This window comes from Hemiscyllium ocellatum, chromosome 9, assembly GCF_020745735.1.
Source record: "Hemiscyllium ocellatum isolate sHemOce1 chromosome 9, sHemOce1.pat.X.cur, whole genome shotgun sequence".
Lineage (NCBI taxonomy): Eukaryota > Metazoa > Chordata > Chondrichthyes > Orectolobiformes > Hemiscylliidae > Hemiscyllium > Hemiscyllium ocellatum.
In genome coordinates, this window is record NC_083409.1 from 40,568,904 (window position 1) to 40,582,005 (window position 13,102).

Sequence of the window (13,102 nt, forward strand, 5' to 3'; positions counted from 1 at the left end):
TATAGTTGCTGGAAATACCTTTTAATTATCTATGCTTTTTAATGTTGTGTTTGTTATTGAAGAGCATTTTCCTGATGCAGATGGAGGTAATCTTCATCTACTTTGCCTTCCTATCATTACCCCTACCCTTGCCCCTACTTCCCCAGTCACCACCGCCACCACCACCTAGATCCCTCCGTGGAAATGTTTGACTGTTTATTCCACACAGGATAAAAAAGTAAAACATTGCAGATTCAGGAAACGTGAAATAGAGTGGACACAACAGATCTGTGGAGAGAAAACAGAAGAGTGGATTTCTCCTGGCTGGGAACGACAGCATTTTAAAAGAAAGGGAAGGCAGTGGAAGTTTGTGGGGAGCAGAGGAACACACACTTAAACAGACACTTAATCAAAGCTCTTCCACTCAGTCATGCTGCCGTAAAACATGATGGCTCTGCATTGCACCCACTCCTAACACCCATAATATCCATCAAAGAATCTTCTGGGAATGATGAAAAGTAAAGTAGAAAGAAATTTGGGCCAGTTTTGGTTACTTCCAAAGAGAACGGACAGATTCCAGGTGAGGAGCATTGGGACCGGAAAGATATAGGTCAAACCTGATCAAATTTTCTCCATTGACATCAGCTGCAGACAGTAGATCCCTCATTACTTTCATTACTACCATTATAATTTCTATTGTTTCACACAAACATCACTTTGTTCAGCTCGTTCCTATTCACCACTGTTATGGGTCAGCTTCTTTCCCTGTTGTGTGGTTATGTCTCTTTCTCTGCTTCCTCCCCCCTTGCTATCATCTGTGATAGCTTCCATTTCTGATGCAAGTTTGCTATCTGACATTCTGACTCATCTAATAAAAGCAAATTACTGTAGATGCTGGAATCTGAAACCAAAAGAGATAATGCTGGAAAATCTCAGCAGGTCTGGCAGCATCTGTAAGGGGAGAAAAGAGCTGACGTTTTGAGTCTAACTGACCCTTTGACAAAGCCAAAAAAAGGGAGAAATAGGGAGGTATTTATACTAGGCTGAGAGAAGGTGAGTCATGGCGAGAAGCTGTACTCAATACCCTGACCACTAAAGGAAAATTATCCATTCCCTTGAAGTGGTGAGGAAGGTGGAAAGGAGGGCAAATAATTTGGCCATTTATCTCCAGAGACTTCCCTCCCTGCCACCACCTAAGTCCACGCATTACCATGGTCTTATCAGATGGTGCTGTCATCATTAACCCCTTCAGACCTGTTCACCTTTATACACCTGCTTTCCCAGCAGCTGAGACAAATGGCTAGTTTCCTGACTAGGATACCAGCACATGCTGCTGGCATGTTTTCTGACTAGTGGGGGCAGGGAGTCAGTGACCACTGAAGATGCTTCTCCCCCAACCACTTAGTACAAGGAAAGGTCCTGGCTTCTGTATCTCTTTACAGAGAAGTTGCCACACCCGAGTATTTCCAGCATTTTGTGTTCTTATTTCAGATTTTTGTGTGCAACAATGGACACACTCTAGAGACACTCAGCAGGTTAGATGAGTCAGAAACCAAAAGCGAAAATGCTGGAAAATCTCAGCAGGGCTTTCCGCATCTGTAAGGAGAGAAAAGAGCTGACGTTTCGACTCTCACTGACCCTTTGTCAAAGCTAAAAAAAAGGGAGAAATAGGGAGGTATTTATACTAGGCTGAGAGAAGGTGAGTCATGGCTCCAGAAGCAAAGGTGGCAATTAAGAGGTGATAGTGACAGTGCAGAGAAAGATTATAGGGAGATTAGGAGCTGTGAATGACCAAGGCTGAAGCCAGTACTATGTGACAAAATATATGGGGGATGGTAGGGATGGGTGAAGCAGAGGCGAAATGGAAAACAGGGGAGAAGGGTAGGGTCTGGAGGGATATGTGTCGGTGCTGGCAGGTGGGACTAGATTGGGTTGGGATATCTGGTCGACATGGACGGGTTGGACCGAAGGGTCTGTTTCCATGCTGTACATCTCTATGACATCTGGGGGATCATAATTCAGTGTTAACTCTGTTTCTCTTTTGTTGTCAGTCCTGCTGAGTATTTCCATCATTCTCTGTTTTCCAATGCATGGTTTTGTTACAGATATGTTTCCAATGGTCTGCTTAGAGTAAAAAATGAGGTCTGCAGATGCTGGAGATCACAGCTGCAAATGTGTTGCTGGTCAAAGCACAGCAGGTTAGGCAGCATCTCAGGAATAGAGAATTCGACGTTTCGAGCATAAGCCCTTCATCAGGAATAAGAGATTAAAGTTCACTCCTTTACCACAGCTGGTCAGATTGCTTTCAGAAACTTTCTTACAAAGGAATACAGTGAAGAGAACATCGATTTCTGGTTGGCCTGCGAAGACTACAAGAAAATCAAGTGTCCTACAAAACTGGCTTGTGAGGCCAAGAAGATTTATACCAAATTTATCAAAGTTGAGGCACCTGGAGAGGTATGGATTTCTTTTCTTTTGAAAAAAATGACTTCATGCTTGTAGCTGTCATCAAACTGAAAACTGGAAAAACTTTGGCAGAATATGACAGGATCTCACATCAAATCTCTGCATGGTCTTGCCCCATCCAATTGACAGACAGATATGGTCAAAGTAATTGTCATTTGGAATGATCCAGGGTAACAAAAGAAAGTTAGCAGAGATTTATTCAAAGCAAATCATGTTCATTGAACCTAATTGAACACATTGCTTCAGCAGCAGGAGTGTTGTGTGGGGTTGATGTGGGTGTAAATTTTTAAAAACATTTAATAAAGTCTCAGATAATTCACTAGTGAGCAATAAAGTAATGCACTTGGGATTAAAGGAATGGTGTAACATGGATCCCAAATTTCCTAACAGACATATAAAATATTCAATAGTGATGATTGGTTGTTTTGCAGATTGGATGGAACTATATACCATTGTGTTCTCAAGGAATCAGTCAGGTTCAACTGATTCATACAGTTTTCCATACACTTTTGAGGAATGGTGGGGTAATTACTGAGGGCAAGGGGTGGCTGTTTGAGTGGCAGACAGCTGAAAATGTGTTGCTGGTCAAAGCACAGCAGGCCAGGCAGCATCTCAGGAATAGAGAATTCGACGTTTCGAGCATAAGCCCTTCATCAGACAGCCCTCCTCAGTGGAAAGGACCTCCATAAGCCATAGTGACCAATCAGAGTGGCCCCTCCCGAGTCCTCATCACTACTGTTCTGGCCTGTGTGCAAATAACAGTACTGTGTTCTTGATTATATGGTCATGAATGAATTCAATACTGACTAATATTTCCTAAAAACAGAAAATGCTTGGCCTACTCAGTAGGTCTGGCAGCATTTGTTGAGAAAGAAACAGAATAAACGTCTCAGGTCGTTGACCTTTCCATCATTTTCTGTTACTTCAGGTTTTTGGCTAATACAACGTATTGTTTCTCTAATTCAATGTCATCTTATTTTCATCACCAAACAACAGGAAGGAGCAAACAAAGAATTTGACAACCGTTTGTCATTTTGTCATTTTATTCCTTGTAGTAATTGAACTAAGTGACTTGATTTGTGCAAGGAGAAAAATTAATTTTCTAATTTTGGCATCTAGTTTTGGTTATTTTCATTCTTTTTTTTTGTAGGTTTGTATTTCAATTCACCTGGCTGTGACTTCAAAAATAGAGTCAAATACAGGACCGTAAAAAGTTACTTTGGTAACAGTTTGGTCCAATTTTTTTTTTGCAAAAAAGTAATTTTTCAAATTCAAGACAGTTACTGTGGTGGTTTTCTGTTAATTTATTGGTATCTTTGTTCGTGAACTGAAAGAGTAATTCAGAACTAAACGTTAACATAACTGCCAGAGATATTTTTATTGAAGTCACAATAGTACAATGCAGAAATGTGTAATTTGACCCCATTGTTGAAGCTTTTTCACAAGTCAGCCTTTCTCTTATTAGATTACCTACAGTGTGGAAACAGGCCCTTCAGCCCAACAAGTCCACATTGACCCTCCAAAGACCAACCCACCTAGATCCCTTCCTCTAACTAATGCACTTAACACTACGGGCAATTTAGCATGGCCAATTCACCGAACCTGCAAATCTTTGGACTGTGGGTGGAAACCAGAACACCGGAGGAAACCCACGCAGACACTGGGAGAATGGGCAACTTCACCCAGACAGTTGCCTGACATGGGAAATGAACCCAGGTCACTGGCGCTGTGAGGCAGCAGTGCTAACCACTGAACCACCGTGCCGCCCATATGCACTACTTAAGCAATGAGTTAGATATACAATGTATATGTTATGGAAAATAATCTAGGAAGCTATAATTGAAGTTGTAAATTGTATCCCACTGATTGGGATACTTGCAGCATTTTTGTGTTTCTGTATTACATTAATGCATTCTGTGTAATATAATTACAGTTAAATGTTTCAAATGTTTTAATACTATGATCTTGATTTGTGACTAACTTTAATTACTGTGTATGATATACAATGTTCCCTTTAAATTTTCATCACCCAGAGCTTGCTACAAAATCCTTTGAATGTTACTTTGTATCAGGAACAAATGTCTTGTCCAAAAGTTCTGAGTGACCTGTTTAGTTGAATGCATAGTGCATTCCAGATATGGATAGGGTGAATAGCCAAAGTCCTTTTCCTAGGGTATGGGTTGCATATTGTACCCACATACATGTTAGAGGAAGGATTGCTCCAAACTGACTCCATTCCACCTCACCTTAAATGTCCACAACTTGATCTCTCACCAGTGCCAATCCACCTCATCGCTAAGGAATCACAGCCTATGTCAATCTGCACAATCCCAATCTTTCTCTCCTCTCAGTGGTTCCCAGGCCAGCTTCTTTCCAGGAATAGGAACAGCTTTGTTCTAGTTTCTCCATCTGCACTTTTCATGATTTGAATCATTTCACTCAACCTTCCCTTCTCTATGGAGAACAACCCCAGCTTCTCCAATCAATCCAGGTAACTGGGATTCCTCATTCTTAGGGTCAAATTCATAAAAAAACAGCAGGTCTTCAAAGGGGTTTGAATCCATACTCGGAGGACTGATCACGGACTTAACAAAAGACCAGACCAATGGAACGAACTGGATCTATCTTCAAAAACGCTGGCACACATTTAATGGGTTGCCTGGTCTACGTCTCTACTGTCCTATTCTATGTTGTGGAGGTGCGGTGTTGGACTGGGGTGGACAAAGTTAAAAATCACACAACACCAGACTGTAGTCCAACAGGTCTATTTGGAAGTACAAGCTTTTGGAGCGCTACTACTTTGCCAGGTAGCTAGCTGACAAAGGAGGAGCACACTGAGAGCTTGCACTCCCAAATAAACCTGTTGGACTATAACCTGGTGTTGTATGATTTTTAACTTTGTTCTATTCTATGACAGCAATTGATTATAATTTTATTGAATACAAACTAACAGTACCATCTGGAAAAACAGGCCTAGGGGAATTCTCCGAGTGCTGTAATTGATGTTCATTTTCCTCCATCCTGGGATCACCATGAACAGAGTAAAATCAATCAATCAAAGGAAACAATTGTCATTGGTATCATCATGCTTATTGTACAATTCTGGTTGACCTTCTACAGGAAGGATGTCGTTAAACTTGAAAAGGTGTAGAAAAAATAACATGAATGTTCCCAGAACTGGAGGGTTTAAAGTATAGGGTGAGGTTAAATAGGCTGGGACTTATTTTCCATGGAGCATTGAAGGCTCAGGTGACCTTGTAAAAGTTTTATAAAGTCATGAAGAGTATGGATAGGGTGAATAGCCAAGGTCCTTTTCCTAAGGAATGGGTGTCCAAAACTAGAGGATATAAGTTTAAGGTGAGAGGAGAAAGATTTTAAAAGGACCTGAGGGGTAACCTTTTCATACAGAGAGTGATGCAAGTATGGAACAAGCTGCCAGAGGAAGTGGTGGAGGCTGGTACAATTACAGCACTTACAAGGTATCTGGATGGGTATATGAATAGGAAGCATTTTGAGACAGATAGACCAAGTGCTGGCAAATAGGACTAGGTCAGATTGGGATGTCTGGTCGGCACAAATGAATTGAACTGAAGGGTCTGTCTCCATGCTAGATAACTCTATGACTCTGTTAATGGTCATGGTCATTTGAAAGCTTTTTTTCTGAATGTTCCTGTAAATTTTGCTTCTAAAATCTCAAGGATATTGTACTTTATTGACTAACTTTGAGATAAGATTCTGATGTGGTTGAACTAGATCCACTATTTTCTGCACAGTAAACAGGATGGCACAACTAAGGAAAGTATTTCTGTGCCTAAGTTGAACAAAAAAAAATGTTGGGCACGAAGATTATCCAACAGCATCCAGCACTGGCTCTGAGACATGCCTTGGATCTCTTGAAATTGTTCATGAATTAGGCTCAAGACCTACTTAATGGCCAATGCTATTGTCTTACCAGCCCATCAGTCATCTGAGTTCACAGTAGGTATTACACACAACTCCCCCAGTCTAGTGATAATGTGGGCCGGGGCCCAATATTGAGTGGACCTCGGGTCTACCCATTCAAAATTGTCTCCTACATTGAATTCAAATCAGCTTCATTGCTCGATCTCAAAGTGAGAGTGCAATGGGAATTAACAAAATGACAGTTCCTGTGAGTGCCAGTCACTGAGATCCAGGACGGCAGTGTACCTCCTGTCCTCTGATCCACTCTTCCCGGGGAGTACATCGCAGTATCACCCCCCTCGCCCCCCCAGCTCTCTGATATATGGAACAAAGGGAAGTACAGTTTAATGGGTACAGGTCAAGATCAAGAGAGACTAATTAGAGCACTAATGGAAACCATTCAGTGTTTGTTCACAATAATGTGAAAGGCAGAATTTAAAATGTGTGTGTGTGTGTGTGTGTGTGTGTGTGAGAGAGCGAGCGAGAGAGTGTGTGTGTGTGTGTGTGTGTGTGTGTGTGTCTCACTGTGTGTGTTTTATGTAATAAAGGAAGATGTGGACTATATTTAAAGCTGTCAAGCTATATCGATGGCCAGCTAATGTTATGAAGCTTGCAGTTTTGATTACTTGCCATTAATTTCTAACCTGGTTGTGGATGTATTAGTAAGGAGAAGGTAAGAGCACAAGGAAGAATTAGGTGAGAAAGAGATATTTAGTCCAGGAAACTTCTTATTTAGATTGCACGGTGGCTCAGTGGTTAGCACTACTGCCTCACAGCGCCAAAGATCTGAGTTGGATTCCAACCTCAGGCGATTGTGTGGAGTTTGCACATTCTTCCCGTTCTGTGTGGGTTTGCTTCAGGTGCTCCAGTTTCCTCCCACAATCCAAAAATGTGCAGGTTAGTTGGACTGGCCATACTAAATTGCCCATCATGTTCAGGGATGTGTAGGTTAGGTGCATTACTCAGGGGAAATGGAAAGTAATAGAATAGGGGAATGGGTCTGTGTGGGGTACTCTTTGGAGGGTCAGTGTGGATGTATTGTGCCAAAATGGTTTGTTTGCAAACTGTTTGGATTCTATGATAGAGGTGTTCACGGCCATGTCCAATTCTTAAGTGTGCAAGCTAGCTACCTAATAATCAGGATATTATAGTTAGAGTCAGGTCTAATTTTCATATCATGATCAATTGCTATCTCTTGGCAATTGCAGTTTAGAGGTTTTCATCACATAACCTCTCATCTTCAAAGTCCTGCTCAGTTAAGTGGCCAATTTATTTGATCTTTCAGTATTTTGATCAGCAATAAAAGCTTAGAAATTGTAAAGCTCAGCTCTAAACAAGACTGGGGATGGTTTCTGGAAGTTGAAGGTCCTCTGATTTGGGGTACTTTGAATCGCCTGGTGCTTTCCTACACAGTCTGTGCTTTGCCCCATTGTGGAAAGGTATTCCTAGAATTTACCAATAGCCTCTGAGTTGGTGTGGTCATAACAACACACAGTCTTACCAGGTGATTTGGTACTGATTTCCTGGATGTAGGCTTTATAGAGGAATTTGGGAGAATTTTGTAAGAAGCTCAGTAAGGTCTCTCTTGATAGCAAGAGAGTCAGGTTGTCTGTTCCAACTATGTTCTGGGCGTCAGGTTGAGATTCTAACAAATGAGTGGGGCAAGAGGCCTAATAACTGCGATAACTCATTTTCACCTTTTCTAACACATAACCTCACCATATTAGTATCTGCTCTCCGATACTACCACCATCAGATAGAAATGAGAGAATATCAACATGAAAGCCTGAGTAGGTACCTGGTGACTCCAACTCACCACTTACTCCTCTGGACCTCCACCTTGGACAGCCAGCATCAAGATCTCACTGTACACTGATTGGGCAGAGGCCGCATGCATCCCACATCCATGGGGACTGGCATCTGACATATGAGTAGAGTAGATAGAGTAGAGTAAATTCTATTTGTCATTTCTACCATATACAATTGATACAGTTATCAAGACAGCGTTCCTCCAGGACCAGGGTGCTACATGGACAGCACAAACTACACACCTCTCTGCACCATCGTAACACATCTCCAGTCCACTTACGTTATACACTTCTGCATTTTAATGTTGCACTTTGAACTGCGCTGGCAACTGTCATTGGAATATAGCTACAAAGACACAAAGTGGCAGAGCATGAGCCTTGGTGAGAGGTGTGTGCAGTGGCAGAGATAGAATGGATGTGAGGTTGCAGAAAGGAAATAATAGCATATCCCCTCATTGACCTTCTTCCTGCACTGCTGGACATTTCTCCAGATGGCAGAGACTACCCTAACCTGGTGACAACCACAGACCAGGCTGGAGCGATCTGGTCTCACTGCCTCCTCTGCTGATCCTTTGGGAAGAGGACATCCATCTTCCACAGCATCCTGTCACCCAAGACCACCCAGCTCCCTGTCCCCAAAACAGGACAAAACCACAATGGGCAGCTCCAGACTGACAGCACTTGTCTGGATGCATACAGGTCTTTTAAAGGTGGCATTGACGCAAGTGGATCATAGAATCCCTACAGTGTAGAAAGGCGTCATTCAGCCCATCAAATCTGCACTGACCCTCTGAAGAGGATCCCACTCAGACTCACCCCATGGTCGTAACCCCATATGGGGTTTTTAACTGTGGCCACCCACATAACCTGCACATCCCCAGACATGGCAGGGCAATTTTTCTAACCATTGCCAATCCACCTAACCTGCATATCTTTGAACTGTGGGAGGAAACTGAAGCACCCAGAGGAAATCCATGCCAACTTGGGGGGAATGTGCAAACTCCACACAGTCGCCCAAGGATGGAATCGCACTCTGGTCCCTGTCACTGTGAGGCAGCTGTGCTAAACACCGAGATACCATGGGGCCCATGAGGGATCACAGGACATCCCAGCAGTCGCAAATACTTCAAGCTGTGATGAGTGGGAGATTTAGGCTGGCATTGGATGAAAATAGTGTCATTAGGACATGGCAGGCAGTTAATGAGGCATTAATAGGATTATAATGTAAGAAAGTCACTCAACCTCGCAGACAGAGAAACCCTGCTTAAAACTCAACAAAAATGTCACTTTGCCAAACTGCAGACAGTGCCACATCTGCAGTCAACTACACTGCAGTCTCTGAAGATCTCTTGCATTATATTCTATTTCAGGAATTAGACTGGATGAATTATTGACAAGATTTACAGCAGGATCCCAGAAGTTCATCTTTAAATCCAGAGCAATCTGTACAGGGTAACATCACTTTCGCATTCCTCAGGAAAACAGAGCCTCAGATTAAACCTTAGCACAACACCATATGACATAATGACTTATGTGTAGTTGTAGACTTTTATTATAATTTGCTTTCAGAAAGGGTCTAGAATATGCACTGCAAGGGAACATCATCTAGTTTCATTTTCATGCCTTCATTTTCTTTCTCACAGATTAACATTGATTTTACAACACGAGAGAATATTGCCAAAAGCATCAATGAGCCTACCCCTTCCAGCTTTGACCTGGCACAGAAACTAATCTACAGCCTGATGGCGAAAGACTGTTATCCCAGATTCCTGAAGTCCAACAACTACCTGGAACTGGTAACCAATGCAGAAAAAAGTCAGCAGAAATGAAACCATTCTGTTTTGACATTATGTACAATGAGCAGTAAATCATCAGACCAGAAATAGTAATTAGTTGTTGGCTGGACAGTGAGAATATTGCCAGTAATTTAAGGCCATCTGGATAGCTCAGGCTGATCTGAAATAATTAATGACAAAAGTGATTAATGAAATGTTCCCAAACATTTAGACTGCTGTAATCCTGAAGAAGAATATTCTCAGTGCATTTAGTTTTTTAGTTATTGTCAGAAGATTTGAAGGACTCTGTGTTAATCTCCAAGATTGATCTGAACATTATACTGTCGAGTGTTAAATCTTGTTGTTGCTAATATTGTGGGCCTCGCAGAGGAGTTGTCCTTATTTGGGATTGAAATGCTAGTTTGGCTGTTAAGCATACTAGGATTTTAGTCATGAACATCAAAGAGTCTAAAATTGCTTAAGTTAGAACAATAAGATTTCAATGCTTAACTCACGACATGAATTCAAATTTCTTCCAATTAATGAGGTGATAATACTCGCCTTAAAGTGAATTCAGGGAGACCTATACTGAAACATTCTCATTGTGCCTTTTATGTAGGTTCTGTCATAACTTTCAAAGAGTATTGGAATAAATGGCCTTGTTTTCTGGGTGTTTAGTCATTATAGATGGTACTATTCTTTTCTCAAATAATTTATTTATAAAAATTTCAATCGCTTTATAAAAAGCGATCATCCAAAGGACTGGATTTAAGCCATCTGTTCCAAATTTGGCAAGAATGCACTTTAAATGACTCAGGAAAGTATAACTAATCTCCAAATTATCTTTAGATTTGATAAGGAAAACCAATAAAGGACTATCACATGTTCTTTCATCATTTGCAACTGTCATTGGCTACTCAAACTGTTTATTTGGTCACCAGCTATTAGTCTGCTGTTATCAACTGCTGTCATGCTTCCTAATTTCATCACTCTGTAACTGTTACTTTTAAAATCATTTATAGCTTTGACAACAGAATAAAATCCTGCTGCAAACTCAGGCTGTTGGAGTGCATTTTAATTTGAATTGAAGCAGCATTTGAGTTTGATCTAAGGGTTTGTGATTGGTAGCAATATTTTAAACAGCGTTCCTTAAATTGCAATGAAGTTTTAGTAGTTTATCCAGGACACAATGCAGACGAGTTCAAACAGTTAAAAATCCTCTGGGCATCATTCCGTTGAAATCAAGATGATTTTTGCTTGTGTCAGATTATCACATGTTGCCTAAACTGGATCTAGTAGATATTATAAGGTGCACTGTTACCAACATTCCTGCTGAAGCTCTACCCAAACTGTACTGACAGTCCTGCTAGGCTTTGTTACATTTTTATCCACATCTTACTTCACAGAGCATACTCAGGCTGGATATTACTTCATCACTTTCTGAATTTTGTCTTCTATACTTTCCAAACTGTGTACTCTCGTTCTTTTCAGCTACAGTTCAAGCTGCTAATAATAAATAACACTGATGAACAATAAGAAAGTTTCAAAGCAAACTTTATCTTAAAAGCATGCCGTGAAATGTTAAACAATGTAAGCAACGTGTTAGAGTGTGATTAATGCTGTTATTGATGGAGTGAAATTCAATCTGGCAATGGTCACATTGAATGTTGACATTATTGTGCACTATACTTTAATACATTTATCTCAATTTTAATTAACATGCTAAAGTAGTCCACACAGGAATTCTACATGAATGTAAAGACATTCAGATGTATTATTACATTAAAGATATCCTCTTAACCTTATACTTTCCATAAAAGGTTACTTTTTACTGTTTTAACTTAGCTTTATGCGAGAGACTCATTTGAATCACACTCCATCTACTTGCCAGTACATTCCTGATATTCTAAATGCTTCTGTTTAATGCAGCAGATGCACAGGAACACAGTCAGCTCTGAGTTCCCTTTCAAGTCGCACACCATCCCAACTTGGATACACATCGTCCTAAAACCTAAAACTCAAGACCTAAAACTCGCTGCCTAACACCATTACAGTAGCTTCACCTGATGAACAGCAGCGTTTCAAGAGAAACGCCCATGATCAGAGCACTTCTCAGAAGTACCTGGACACGGACAGTAAATGTCAGCCTCGCTAAAAACACCCACATCCTGAAAATGATTTTTTTGTTTAGTGACCTGTGGTTAACACACTGCAAATAGGCAGAAAGTACAACCAGGAACACAATATATTCCAAATAAATTCTCCTCCGCATAGGTGTTATTTTTAACGGCTTACTGTTAATGTTGCATAAAGAGGAACACAGTTAGAGTTCTGTATGTGAGCAGCAATGGGAATTTCTACTTGATGGGAGCCATTTTCATGCAGACGTTCCAATATCAATGTTCTGCTGTGTGTAATATGGGAAGTATGGCATGATTCAGACTTGCCTACATGTAATAAAGAGCTGGAGTTCCTTTCATTAACTCATACACCTTTGAATAAGAAGTGTTATCTCAACTTGACTTTTGATCAGTTGTACTTCCACTGCAGGCATGTGAACTCTACCGATTTACTGAGCGATCAACTTGTTTTTATTCATTTATGAAATGTGAACATTGCTGATAAGGCTGGTATGGATGACAAGGTCTCACTGCCCTCATGACAGAGATGTCGAACATAATCCATCTTATTGAACAACTGCAGCCCATCTGGTGTACACAAAATTCTCGAGTTAACTTTATTGAATTTACGAAGTGAGTTACAACTCCCAAGGCCAAGGGGTGGAGGGAATAATGAAACAAGTAAAGTTCCACCCTGACCCCAATTCCTTTTACAAAGGCCTGATTTTTTTCCTCAGGCATATGAAGTGGTCACCTGAGACATTAGGACCCCAAAACCACCTTACGTACGGTAGCACCTTGACTTACGAACATAATCCGTTCTGGGACCCGGCTTGCGAACCGAAAAGTTTGCGAACTGAATCAATTTTTCCCATTGTTTGGATAGTGTAAAAATGCTTGGACGGCTGTTCACAGCGCACACGCCAAAGACGAACTGAATGAGATGACGTGGAGCCCGAGAGCTTTTGCGTTCAACAAGCGCGTAGCAAAGTAGAACAATGAAACCACATGG

The 13,102-nt window shown here is 41.1% G+C and overlaps 1 protein-coding gene across 3 annotated transcripts in view; it reads left to right on the plus strand.

Moving 5' to 3' along the window:
• Positions 1 to 10,854, plus strand: part of LOC132818679 (regulator of G-protein signaling 21-like) — a 74,792-nt gene extending 63,938 nt beyond the window's left edge. For all 3 annotated transcript variants that reach the window (XM_060829704.1, XM_060829705.1, XM_060829706.1), the window contains exons 4-5: positions 2,270 to 2,436; positions 9,839 to 10,854. In XM_060829704.1, coding sequence (XP_060685687.1) covers positions 2,270 to 2,436; positions 9,839 to 10,024 — 353 coding nt within the window. In that variant the 3' untranslated portion in view covers positions 10,025 to 10,854. The remainder of the gene's footprint in view (positions 1 to 2,269; positions 2,437 to 9,838) is intronic.
• The last annotated feature ends 2,248 nt before the right edge of the window (positions 10,855 to 13,102 follow it).